The sequence below is a fragment of the Chiloscyllium plagiosum genome, unplaced genomic scaffold, assembly GCF_037043375.1.
Source record: "Chiloscyllium plagiosum isolate Xiang-an unplaced genomic scaffold, Cpla_swu_hap1 HiC_scaffold_1, whole genome shotgun sequence".
In the NCBI taxonomy this organism is placed as follows: Eukaryota; Metazoa; Chordata; class Chondrichthyes; order Orectolobiformes; family Hemiscylliidae; genus Chiloscyllium; species Chiloscyllium plagiosum.
The window spans coordinates 161369568-161383683 of NW_028270139.1; the positions used below are offsets into that span (position 1 = coordinate 161369568).

The 14116-nt window shown below is 46.7% G+C and overlaps 1 protein-coding gene across 3 annotated transcripts in view; it reads right to left on the reverse strand.

Annotated features, from left to right (window-relative positions):
• The window catches only part of LOC122550271 (polyadenylate-binding protein-interacting protein 2-like), a 135435-nt gene that overhangs the window by 4116 nt on the left and 117203 nt on the right, over nucleotides 1–14116 (reverse strand). For all 3 annotated transcript variants that reach the window (XM_043691158.2, XM_043691041.2, XM_043691096.2), the window contains one exon: nucleotides 4191–4364. In XM_043691158.2, the coding sequence (XP_043547093.1) occupies nucleotides 4191–4364 (174 nt within the window). The remainder of the gene's footprint in view (nucleotides 1–4190; nucleotides 4365–14116) is intronic.

Below are 14116 nucleotides of genomic sequence, written 5' to 3' on the forward strand. Positions count from 1 at the left end.
CTTAATACCCTGGTCCATCAAAAGTCCATTGTTACCAATTCTAAGAATATTTATTATTTCAGATACTAGTCTTTTCCAGATTTGGTTTTTGATACTCACATTAATGAGATTGGAAACGTAAGTGAAAGTACAAGGCAAGGGCTGGGGCTCTTGTGCTGCAGTGGTATTGTCTTATCTTTGAGCCAGAAGCCCTGGGTTCAGTTCTACCAGCTCCAGAGGTTGTCATAATCCATCTGGACAGGTTGTTTAACAATATCTTCGAGGAGAAAGTGAGGTCTGCAGATGCTGGAGATCAAAGTTGAAACTTTATTGCTGGAACAGCACAGCAGGTCAGGCAGCATCCAGGGAACAGGAGATTCGACGTTTCGGGCACAGGCCCTTCTTCAGGAATGAGCAGAGAGTGTTCAGCAGGAGAAGATAAAAGGTAGGGAGGAGGGACTTGGAGGAGGGGAGTTGGAAATGTGATAGGTGGAAAGAGGTCAAGGTGAGGGTGATAGGTCGGAGTAGGATGGAGGCGGAGAGGTCAAGAAGAAGACTGCAGGTCAGGAAGGCGGTGCCGGGCTGGAAGGATCCGGCTGAGACAAGGTGGGGGGAGGGGGGATGAAGAAACTGGTGAAGTCCAAGTTCATCCCCTGCGGTTGGAGGGTTCCCAGTCGGAAGATAAGACGCTCCTCCTCCGACCGTCGGGTTGTTGTGGTTTGGCGGTGGATGAGTCCAATGACCTGCATATCCTCGGTGGAGTGGGAGGGGGAGTTGAAATGCTGTGCCACAGGTTGGTTGGGTTGGTTCGTCCGGGTGGCCCAGAGGTGCTCTCTGAATCGCTCCGCAAGTTGGCGGCCTGTCTCCCCAATATAGAGGAGGCCGCAGCGGATGCAGTAGATGATGTGGGTGGAGGTGCAGGTGAATCTGTGGCGGATATGGAAGTTTCCCTTGGGGCCTTGGAGAGAAGTGAGGGGGGAGGTGTGGGCGCAAGTGTTGCACCTCCTGCGGTTGCAAGGGAAGGTGCCGGGAGTGGTGGTTGGGTCGGTGGGGGGTGTGGATCTGACAAGGGAGTCGCGGAGGGAGTGGTCTCTACGGAAAGCTGATAGGGGAGGGGAGGGAAATATATCCTTGGTGCTGGGGTCTGTTTGGAGGTGGCGGAAGTGACGGCGGATGATGCGCTGTACATGGAGATTGGTGGGGTGGTAGGTGAGGACCAGTGGGGTTCTGTCCTGGTGGCGGTTGGAGGGGCGGGGCTCAAGGGCGGAGGAGCGGGAAGTGGAGGAGATGCGGTGGAGGGCACCGTCGACCACGTCGGGGGGGAAATTGCGGTCCTTGAAGAAGGAGGCCATCTGTGTTGTACGTATTTTGAACTGGTCCTCCTGGGAGCAGATGCGGCGGAGACGAAGGAATTGGGAGAATGGGATGGCGTTTTTACAGGGGGCAGGATGGGAGGAGGTGTAGTCCAGGTAGCTGTGGGAGTCGGTTGGTTTGTAGTAGATGTCCGTGTTGATTCGGTCGTCTGAGATAGAAACAGAAAGGTCTAGGAAGGGGAGGGAGGAGTCCGAGACTGTCCAGGTGAATTTGAGGTCGGGGTGGAAGGTGTTAGTGTAGTGGATGAACTGTTCAACCTCCTCGTGGGAGCACGAGGTAGCGCCGATACAGTCATCAATGTAGCGAAGAAAAAGATGGGGGGTGGGGCCAGTGTAGTTGCGGAAGATGGATTGTTCCACATACCCTACGAAGAGGCAGGCATAGCTGGGGCCCATGCGGGTGCCCATGGCTACTCCTTTTGTTTGGAGAAAGTGGGAGGATTGGAAAGAAAAGTTGTTCAGGGTGAGGACCAGTTCGGTCAGTCGAAGGAGGGTGTCGGTGGAAGGGTACTGGGTGGTACGGCGGGAAAGGAAGAAGCGGAGTGCTTTGAGTCCTTCGTGATGGGGGATGGAGGTGTACAGGGACTGGATGTCCATGGTGAAGATGAGGCGTTGGGGACCGCTTCCCCGGTCCCCAACGCCTCATCCCGCTTCCCCGGTCCCCAACGCCTCATCCCGCTTCCCCGGTCCCCAACGCCTCATCCCGCTTCCCCGGTCCCCAACGCCTCATCTTCACCATGGACATCCAGTCCCTGTACACCTCCATCCCCCATCACGAAGGACTCAAAGCACTCCGCTTCTTCCTTTCCCGCCGTACCACCCAGTACCCTTCCACCGACACCCTCCTTCGACTGACCGAACTGGTCCTCACCCTGAACAACTTTTCTTTCCAATCCTCCCACTTTCTCCAAACAAAAGGAGTAGCCATGGGCACCCGCATGGGCCCCAGCTATGCCTGCCTCTTCGTAGGGTATGTGGAACAATCCATCTTCCGCAACTACACTGGCCCCACCCCCCATCTTTTTCTTCGCTACATTGATGACTGTATCGGCGCTACCTCGTGCTCCCACGAGGAGGTTGAACAGTTCATCCACTACACTAACACCTTCCACCCCGACCTCAAATTCACCTGGACAGTCTCGGACTCCTCCCTCCCCTTCCTAGACCTTTCTGTTTCTATCTCAGACGACCGAATCAACACGGACATCTACTACAAACCAACCGACTCCCACAGCTACCTGGACTACACCTCCTCCCATCCTGCCCCCTGTAAAAACGCCATCCCATTCTCCCAATTCCTTCGTCTCCGCCGCATCTGCTCCCAGGAGGACCAGTTCAAAATACGTACAACACAGATGGCCTCCTTCTTCAAGGACCGCAATTTCCCCCCCGACGTGGTCGACGGTGCCCTCCACCGCATCTCCTCCACTTCCCGCTCCTCCGCCCTTGAGCCCCGCCCCTCCAACCGCCACCAGGACAGAACCCCACTGGTCCTCACCTACCACCCCACCAATCTCCATGTACAGCGCATCATCCGCCGTCACTTCCGCCACCTCCAAACAGACCCCAGCACCAAGGATATATTTCCCTCCCCTCCCCTATCAGCTTTCCGTAGAGACCACTCCCTCCGCGACTCCCTTGTCAGATCCACACCCCCCACCGACCCAACCACCACTCCCGGCACCTTCCCTTGCAACCGCAGGAGGTGCAACACTTGCGCCCACACCTCCCCCCTCACTTCTCTCCAAGGCCCCAAGGGAAACTTCCATATCCGCCACAGATTCACCTGCACCTCCACCCACATCATCTACTGCATCCGCTGCGGCCTCCTCTATATTGGGGAGACAGGCCGCCAACTTGCGGAGCGATTCAGAGAGCACCTCTGGGCCACCCGGACGAACCAACCCAACCAACCTGTGGCACAGCATTTCAACTCCCCCTCCCACTCCCACTCCACCGAGGATATGCAGGTCATTGGACTCATCCACCGCCAAACCACAACAACCCGACGGTCGGAGGAGGAGCGTCTTATCTTCCGACTGGGAACCCTCCAACCGCAGGGGATGAACTTGGACTTCACCAGTTTCTTCATCCCCCCTCCCCCCACCTTGTCTCAGCCGGATCCTTCCAGCCCGGCACCGCCTTCCTGACCTGCAGTCTTCTTCTTGACCTCTCCGCCTCCATCCTACTCCGACCTATCACCCTCACCTTGACCTCTTTCCACCTATCACATTTCCAACTCCCCTCCTCCAAGTCCCTCCTCCCTACCTTTTATCTTCTCCTGCTGAACACTCTCTGCTCATTCCTGAAGAAGGGCCTGTGCCCGAAACGTCGAATCTCCTGTTCCCTGGATGCTGCCTGACCTGCTGTGCTGTTCCAGCAATAAAGTTTCAACCTTCATGTTTAACAATATCCACAAGGTAGGATTTATAATTACAGAACCATCCAATTGTTACAATAATTAATTCCTGTCCATAGTCAAAATGTCATCCAAAAAAGAATACAGCAAGGATGGGATATCTAAAGCTTTCCTGCAACTTCCAATGCATTTTCTAACTTGATTTTTGGTGTGGACTTCCTTTCAGCCATTTCATGACTACTCTGTCATCATAAAAACAAGACTCCAAGCTAATATTTGTCCTCAGAATAATGCAATATAACGAACAGAAAGTAAAACACATCAAATTATTTTCTGCAAAAATGTGGATCCACAGACTTATTTAATAATTATTCGGAAAGGCAAACAAAGCTGCTAGTACATTCAGTCTACCGATTAAACTGCAAATATTTTTACAATAATGTGGGTAAGGGTCACATCCACTGTTCTTGGCTCCTTACCACGAGTTCCTCTGTCTTGCTGCTGTCATTTATGGATAATCCATTCATTTGTTGTTGCATCTGGTTGATAGCTGGCAAATCCCGTTCAGGAATAAACCATTCCTGGTCCTCCTCATCCAGCATTTCCTGAAAACAACGCTCCAAGAATTCTTCCTCCCATAATTCTTCTTCTACCTGTGAACCACCATAAAAATATTAATTATGAAACACAGGTTGTTGATGGGAGTCTGAATATTACGAGGAGAAAGTGAGGTCTGCAGATGCTGGAGATCAAAGTTGAAACTTTATTGCTGGAACAGCACAGCAGGTCAGGCAGCATCCAGGGAACAGGAGATTCAACGTTTCGGGCACAGGCCCTTCTTCCTGAAGAAGGGCCTGTGCCCGAAACGTCGAATCTCCTGTTCCCTGGATGCTGCCTGACCTGCTGTGCTGTTCCAGCAATAAAGTTTCAAGTCTGAATATTACAGCATGGTGTCACTGGACAAACCAGCTGCAATTTCTTCATACAGCAGATAACCAAAACCATGGCAAACAGATGCATCAGAAATAGCATGAAAAGGGGGAGGTGGAAGGGAGAAAAGCGAGTCTGGAATGTAATTATCAGATAACAAAGTGTATAAAGTATACAAATCCACATATTTTCTATTTAAAACCTCTTCCAATGCTTGTAAGTACTCTACATGAGGTCAGTGAATATTTCGAATCATTGGAGAGCACAGCTTGGAACTTCACAGTGGCAAAACCAGCTCAATAATGAGCTCTGCAGACAGAACAAAGTACTGTGGTGATGCACAGAGTAGCCTAGTAGGCAACCTCCTTCACGATGAAATTTATCTGTAAGGGAAAATGTATTTGTGCCTGAACATATGAAAAGAGCAGATGAAAGGTTTTTCCTCTCCAACCAAAATATCACTTGACAGGGAGCATGGCTAACAGCAAGTTGCATCAACACCAAGCTGGTTACCTGCGGTAGACTCCTGATAATTCCTCTTTCACTCCCCCATCTTTTCTACAATGAATTATCTGCTATGCCGGTGATCAATTACACAATGATGAAAGTAGGAGCAAAATGAAAATCAAGGCAGTTGTCACTCAATCAAAGTTCTTAACACTATTCACAAACACTACATGACTGTTGAGGAGAAAACTGGTTTTGGAGAATCTACAGATGAATCACTTATGTCAAGAAACTAGCGAAGCTGGAATTGTACTCTGCCGACCAAAAAATACTTTAATTTGCCTATCACTATTCATAACCACAATGTAAGAATCTGAGACATCTGAACTGCAGCCACTGTTGCAAAGTGGGAAATATGACAACCAATTCATTCAACTGCAATCTCCAAAAAAAAATTAAAACACTAACACTGCTTTCTCTCCACAGATGCTGCCAGACCCGCTGAGTTTCTCCAGCAATTTGTTTTTGTTTTATATCTACAGCTTTTTATTGTTTTATTAAGAGGACAGGCTAGTTAGATGCTAATGAGGACTATCAGTAGTTGAAAATGCACTGCAGAAATTCACCAAAGGTCCTTCCACAGCATCTTCCAAACCCATGATTACTATGGCACATGGACCGCAGCGCTTTAAGAAGGCAGCTCATCATCATGGTAAATGGGATCAAATGCTGGCCCAACTAGTGACGTCTACATACCATGAGTGAATAAAGACAAGATTAATTAAACTTAAGATTGTAAGAAATAGTAACAGGAATAGGATACTCAGCTCTTTGAGCCTGCTCTTCCATTCAGTAGCATCACGGCTGATACAACTTTGAATGTTGGATGTTGCCACCTAGATTGACAGGGTTGTTAAGAAGGCATACAGTGTTTTGACCTTTATTAATAGAGGGATTGAGTTCTGGAACCAGGAGATTATGCTGCAGCTGTACAAAGCTCTGGTACGGCCACACTCGGAGTATTGTGTACAGTTCTGGTCACTGCATTATAAGAAGGATGTGGAAGCTTTGGAAAGGGTGCAGAGGAGATTTACTAGGATGTTGTTTGGTATGGAAGGAATGTCTTACGAGGAAAGGCTGAGGGCCTTGAGGCTGTTCTCGTTAGAGAGAAGGTTGAGAGGTGACTTAATAGAGACATACAAGATAATCAGAGGGTTAGATAGGGTGGACAGGGAGAGCCTTTTTCCAAGTTTGGGAACGGCAAACACGAGGGGACACAATTTTAAAGGGAGGGGAGATAGGTATAAGACAGATGTCAGAGGTAGTTTCTTTACTCAGAGAGTAGTAAGGGTATGGAATGCTTTGCCTGAAACGGTAGTAGATTCACCAAGTTTAAGTGCATTTAAGTTGGCATTGGACTGGCATATGGACGCACATGGAATAGTGTAGGTTAGATGTGCTTCAGATTAGTATGACAGGGCGGCGCAACATTGAGGCTTGTACTGCGCTGTAATGTTCTATGTTAACTATAGAGTTACGTCAGGAAAAGACCAGATTATTTTGCAAGAAGGAAGAATGCCGCATTTGCAGTTCATACTAGTGTGTAACACCGGATCAGATACTTCACATAGCTGAAAGGTAAAAGTTCCCTTCCACTGCCACTGTGATAAGTCCAAAATTTAAGAATTGGATCTAAATAAAATTAAAGAAACAAAATCCTGGCAATACACATCAGACCAGGGACTTCGGTTTCCAAAAAAGATGCAGAATTTTCTCAGAGGAAATGAAGCAACACTGAAATTCTCACTGTCTGGTCTGATTTAAAACTCAGCTTCTTAAAATTTAACTGGTGGCTCAAGTGCCTGATGACAGAATCATATCGGCCCCTCAGCCCACCATAGCTAGGCTGACCAACAAACATAAAACTACACTAATCTCATTTGTTTTGTGGCCTACTATGCCCTGGCAAATTAAAACCTTACCCACATAAGTCTTAAATGATGCGAAAGAACCTGCACTCAACGAGTGAAAAGATATGTCCTCAGAAGCACTTACTGCTCACCTTAAACTCATGCTTTCTGGTCCTAGACGCGTCGGACATGATTAGATTAGATTACTTACAGTGTGGAAACAGGCCCTTCGGCCCAACAAGTCCACACCGACCCGCTGAAGTGCAACCCATCCAGACCCATTCCCCTACATTTACCCCTGCCCCTAACACTACGGGCAATTTAGCATGGCCAATTCACCTAACCTGCACATTTTTGGACTGTGGGAGGAAACCAGAGCACCCGGAGGAAATCCACGCAGACACGGGGAGAATGTGCAAACTCCACACAATCAGTCGCCTGAGGCAGGAATTGAACCCGGGTCTCTGGCGCTGTGAGGCAATAGTGCTAACCACTGTGCCACCGTGCCGCCCACTATCTACAGTCTATGCCTCTCAATTTTGTATACCTCAAATCAGATCCTCCTCTTACCCCCCTACTAAGTACTGTTTATCTATTAATTGTTTTTTTTTAAAAAGACTATAGCAGAGAGGTATCAGAAAGTATTTTAACTCAAACCTGTACAAAGTAATAAAGTAATTAACTAAGCAGAGATGGCTGGTCAGGTGGTGTGCTGTAGCTGTATGATGTGGGATCTGGCTGATCCCACTGTGAATGGCAGTGACCACATTTGCAGCAAGTGTTGGTTGCTGGAAGAACTCCGGATCAGAGTTGATGATCTGGAATCTGAGCTTCAAACACTGTGCGCATCCGGGAGGGGGAGAGTTACCTGGACACTTTGTTTCAGGAGGCAGTCACACCTGGGAGATTAAGTAATTCACATCCAGTTCGTGATCAGGGACTTCAGAGTGTGACTGTAAGTGAGGCAGGTAAGGGGGAACCTGAGTTCAGGAGTGCAGGAGCCTCAGCCCTTGACCTTGTCCAACAGATATGAGATTCTTGCTCCCTGTACGGATGAGGAAAAGGGCTCTGGACAGGATGAGCCAGCTGACCACTGCACCATGGTGCAGAAGGCCATTCAAGAGGGGGGAGCAAAAAGACAAATAGTTGTGATAGGGGATTCTATAATTAGGGGGACAGATAGTATCCTTTGCAAGCCGGATCGGGTGTCTCGCATGGTGTGTTGCCTACCCGGTGCCAGGGTTCGGGACATCTCTGACCGGCTTGAAAGGATATTAGAGCGGGAGGGGGAGGATCCAGTTGTTGTGGTCCACGTTGGGACTAACAACATAGGCAAAGCTAGGGTGGAGGACCTGTTTGGGGATTATCGAGCACTAGGAAGGAAATTGAAGTACAGGTCCTCAAGGGTCATAATCTCCGGATTACTGCCCAAGCCACATGCCAACTGGCATTGGGATAAGAAAATTAGGGAAGTAAACACGTGGCTAAGGGATTGGTGTGGGAAAGAGGGATTCCACTTCATGGGGCATTGGCATCAGTTTTGGAACCGGGGAGATCTGTACCGTTGGGAAGGTCTCCACCTGAACTGATCAGGTACCAATGTTCTAGCGAAGAGGATAAATAGGGTGGTCAGTAGGAATTTAAACTTCTGAGTTGGGGGGAAGGGAAAGTGAAAGCGACAGGGAATATGGAGTTAAATGGAAAGATAAGCGGCAGGATAGCATATGTGAAGGCAGATTTAAGCTTGAGACAGACTGGGAATGCAGCAGAAACGAAGGATAACTTAGGACATCCGATGACTTCCAATATCTCTAATGATAAGAAAGTTAGCATCAAGGCACTTTACCTGAATGCTCGTAGCATTCATAACAAAGCAGACGAAGTAATGGCACAGATCATCGTGAATGATTATGATGTGGTAGGCATCACAGAGACGTGGTTACAGGGGGGGTCAGGACTGGCAGTTAAACATCCAAGGGTTTTCAACTTATCGAAAAGACAGGGAGGTGGGCAGAGGGGGCAGGGTTGTCTTGTTGGTTAAGAACAGAATTAAATCTATGGTGCTGAATGACATAGTGGGAGTTATGTACAGACCTCCTAAAAGTGGTCAGGACCATGGGCGCAACATGTACCAGGAAATAGAGAAGGCATGTCAGAAAGGCAAGGTCACAGTGATCATGGAAGACTTCAATATGCAGGTGGACTGGGTAAATAATGTTGCCAATGGATCCAAAGAAAGGGAATTCATGGAATGCTTACAGGATGGGTTTTTGGAACCATCCTGTAAGCATTTTTGGAACAGCTTGTCATGGAGCCCACAAGGGAGCAGGCTATTCTGCAGTTTGAAAGAGAGAAGGCAAAATCGGATGTAATGGTGTTACAGTTAAATAAAGGTAATTATGAGGGCATGAGAGAGGAACTGACGAAAATAGACTGGAAGCAGAGCCTAGCAGGGAAGACAGTAGAGCAAAAATGGCAGGAGTTTGTGGGTAAAATTGAGGACACTGTACAGAGGTTCATCCCCAAGAAGAGAAAGATTATCCGGGGAGGGATTAGACAGCCATGGCTGACAAAGGAAGTCAGGAAATCTATCAAAGAAAAAGAGAGAGCCTATAAAGTGGCCAAGAGTACTGGGAAATCAGAAGATTGGGAAGGCTACAAAAACAAACAGAGGATAACAAAGAGAGAAATAAGGAAGGAGAGGATCAAATATGAAGGTAGGCTAGCCAGTAATATTAGAAATGATAGTAAAAGTTTCTTTCAATACATAAGAAACAAATGACAGGCAAAAGTAGACATTGGGCCACTTCAAACTGATGCTGGAAGCCTAGTGATGGAAGATAAGGAAATAGCAGGAGAACTCAATAAGTACTTTGTGTCAGTCTTCACAGTGGAAGACATGAGTAATATCCCAACAATTAAAGGGAGTCAGGGGGCTGAGTTGAGAATGGTTGCCATTACAAAAGAGAAAGTGCTAGAAAATCTAAAAGGTCTTAAAATTGATAAATCTCCTGGCCCTGATGGGTTACATCCTAGAGTTCTGAGGGAGGTGGCTGAGGAAATAGCGGAGGCGTTGGTTGAGATCTTTCAGAAGTCACTGGAGTCAGGGAAAGTCCCGGATGATTGGAAGATCGCTGTTGTAACCCCCTTGTTCAAGAAAGGATCAAGGTAAAAGATGGAAAATTATAGGCCAATTAGCCTAACCTCGGTTGTTGGTAAAATTCTAGAATCCATCATTAAGGATGAGGTTTCTAAATTCTTGGAAGAGCAGGGTCGGATTAGAACAAGTCAACATGGATTTAGTAAGGGGAGGTCGTGCTTGACAAACCTGTTGGAATTCTTTGAAGAGGTGACAAGTAGATTAGACCGGGGAAACCCAGTGGATGTGGTCTACCTAGACTTCCAAAAGGCCTTTGATAAGGTGCCACACGGGAGGCTGCTGAGCAAGGTGAGGGCCCATGGTGTTCGAGGTGAGCTACTGGTATGGATTGAGGATTGGCTATCTGACAGAAGGCAGAGAGTTGGGATAAAAGGTTCTTTTTCGGAATGGCAGCCGGTGACAAGCGGTTCAGTGTTGGGGCCGCAGCTGTTCATATTAGATATTAATGATCTGGATGAAGGGACTGGGAGCATTCTAGCGAAGTTTGCCGATGATACAAAGTTAGGTGGACAGGCAGGTAGTACTGAGGAAGTGGGGAGGCTGCAGAAGGATCTAGACAGTTTGGAGGAGTGGTCCAGGAAATGGCTGATGGAATTCAATGTGAGCAAATGCGAGGTCTTGCACTTTGGAAAAAAGAATAGAAGCATGGACTACTTTCTAAACGGTGAGAAAATTCGTAAAGCCAAAGTACAGAGGGATCTGGGAGTGCTAGTTGAGGATTCTCCAAGGTAAACATGCAGGTTGAGTCCGTGATTAAGAAAGCGAATGCAATGTTGTCATTTATCTCAAGAGAGTTGGAATATAAAAGCACCGTTGTGCTACTGAGACTTTATAAAGCTCTGGTTAGGCCCCATTTGGAGTACTGTGTCCAGTTTTGGTCCCCACACCTCAGGAAGGACATACTGGCACTGGAGCGTGTCCAGCAGAGATTCACACGGATGATCCCTGGAATGGTAGGTCTAACATATAAGGAACGGCTGAGGATCCTGGGATTGTATTCATTGGAGTTTAGAAGATTAAGGGGTGATCTAATAGAAACTTACAAAATAATACATGGCTTGGAGAGGGTGGACGCTCGGAAATTGTTTCCGTTAGGCGAGGAGACTAGGACCCGTGGACACAGCCTTAGAATTAGAGGGGGTAAGTTCAGAACAGAAATGCGGAGACATTTCTTCAGCCAGAGAGTGGTGGGCCTGTGGAATTCATTGCAGTGGAGGCTGGGACGCTAAATGTTTTCAAAGCAGAAATTGATAAATTCTTGATGTCACAAGGAATTAAGGGAAAAAAGGGAGAATGCGGGTAAGTGGAGTTGAAATGCCCATCAGCCATGATTGAATGGCGGAGTGGACTCGATGGGCTGAATGGCCTTACTTCCGCTCCTATGTCTTATGGTCTTATAATTGAAACTTTTCATGCCAGGAAACATTCTGGTGAAATCTGTTTTGCAACTTATCACATCCTTCCAATAGTTTGGCGACCAGAACTACACGTATCCCATCTATGGCTAAACTGATGCTCTAGAAGTTTGCCATGAGATTTCCCTGCTCCTTTATTCTACACTCCAACTAATGAAGCTAAGCATCCCACGTGCCTTCTTCACCATCCTATCTAACCCGTGCTGACACCTGCAGGGATCTATGAACTTTGTTCCTCAGTCATCATTGGCAGTCCCTTGCAGACAAGGATGACTCTCTTCCATTCTCAGGATGGGTCCTTAAGTGGCTGTACAGACCAATGAAGCCTCCCCAGGCTCTATTACATTTGGGGCAGAAGATGGTTGTGGGGAGGTGTGTTTAAGGTATTGGTGTGGCAATGCAATTCTTACACTGTTTTGTCTGGCTTCCACTTTTCCCTGAAAACAAGTCTCAAGATGCTTGATATCTTCCTGGATGCTCCTCCTCCACTTTGGACAGGTTTGGGCCAGTGACTCCCAGGTGTCTGTGCAAATGCCACACTTCACCAGTGAGGCCTTGAGTGCATCATTGAAGTACATGCACTGACCATGTGTCACCTGCTGTTTGAAGCTGGAGTAAAGCGCCTGCTTGGGCAGTCTTGCAGGTCATGTCCAGCCCATTACAGCTGATCAAGGGTGCTCAGTGCCTCAGTGTTGACGATGTTGGTCTGGTCGATGGCACTGGTGTGTCTAACACCTTCCTCAGTACTCCCTCAGGACTTATATTCATTCTTTACATCTATCCATATTAGTCCCAAAATGCATCACCTCAAGATTAAATACAATCTGCAATGGCTCTGTCCAATTTACCACCTGATCAATAGCAGACTGCAGCCTGAGACCATCCTTTTCAGTATCAACATCACCAATTATCATGTCATCTGCAAACTTACTAATAAACAGAAAGGGTCCCTGTGGAGATCCCTGGGTGGTCCACCACAAATCACAAGCTTCCAATCACAAAAACAACCCGCCACCCTTTGCCTCCTATTTGCAAGCCAATTTTGGATCCAGTTTGTCAACCAGCCTTGGATCCAATTTGCTCTTACCTCTTGGACCAGGCTTCTATGTGGGACCTTGTTAAAGGACTTACTGACGTCCATGTAATCTACATTAATTGCATTATCCTCATCTATATATTTGGTAATCTTTTCAATAAACTTCACCAAATTAGTCAGACAGATCTCTCTCTAACAAATCTGTGCTGACTATCCCTGATCAACCCCTGCCTTTCTCAGTGTTGATTTATCCTATCCCTCAATGTAATCCACTTACTTCCCTATTATTGACATTAGACTAACTGGTCTATAATTACCTGGCCGATCACTGCTGCCTTCTTGAACAAAGGAACCACACTCATCACCCACCATTCATCTGGCACTTCTGTGGCCAGCAAAGTATTGAATATCTCTATCTAGATTAGACTGGTGCTGGAAAAGCACAGCAGTTCAGGCAGCATCCGAGAAGCAGTGCCATTGCTCCAGCAAACTCTTCTCATTTTCCATAGCAGCCCGAGATACATTTCATCAGGTCCTGGGATTTTGTGCACCTTCATGTCTGCTAAAACCTCCTCCTTATTAATACAAATACGGTCTGGAACCTCAGCATGCCAAGTGAAATCTCCAGACACAATGTCTTCCTCCTTTGTGAATACAGAATATTCATTTAAGATTTTACTCATATCCCTTTGGCTCCTTGCACAGATCGTCCCTTTGGATTTTAGTAGGCCCCTCTTTCCCTGGAAATCCTCTTACTCAATATGCTTATAAAGTATCTTGGGGCTTCCTTTAATTCTATTCACCAAAGATATTTTGTGGCCCCTCTTTACCCTCCTAGTATCCCCCAGGCACATCCCGTATGCTCTCTGTACTTCGGAGGGCCTCCCCTGTTTTAAATGCTCTGTAATTAATATATGCTTTTTTTAAAATCAAACTCTCAATATTCCTTGACATCAATGGTTCCTGGGACTTGCTGCTCTTATTTGACAGGTAATTCACTTGAGATGTAAGGTATGTGATTTATATACATTCTAATGCAATTCATTTTGGATTTTTGAATTTTGAACAAGTAGCATATGGGTTTTCTGGGTATTAATGAGAGAGAGTTCCTGATGTAGAATGAGCTACTGCTTTCATTGAGACCGTTTTTAAATCAGTCAAAGCAAACAGAAATGAAAATTGATATTGCTGGAAAAGCTCAGCAGATCTAACAGCATCTAGGCAATGAAATCAGGACTATTCTGAGAAAGGATCACTCAACCCAAAACATTAACTCATTTCTCTCCACAGATGTTGCCAGACTGCTGGACTTTTCCAGTAATTTCTGTTTTTGTTTCGGATTTACAACATCCGCAGCGTTTTTCATTTGATTAATGGAAACATTTAGTTTTGGGAAAAAATAGCTTTTCAGTTTCAGCTTGGTAGTTTCACAGATGTTTTGGCTAAAACTGGATGTGTAAAATAGTTGCTTCTGAGAAAGTCTGATAGTTTAGGATTGTTTAAAAAA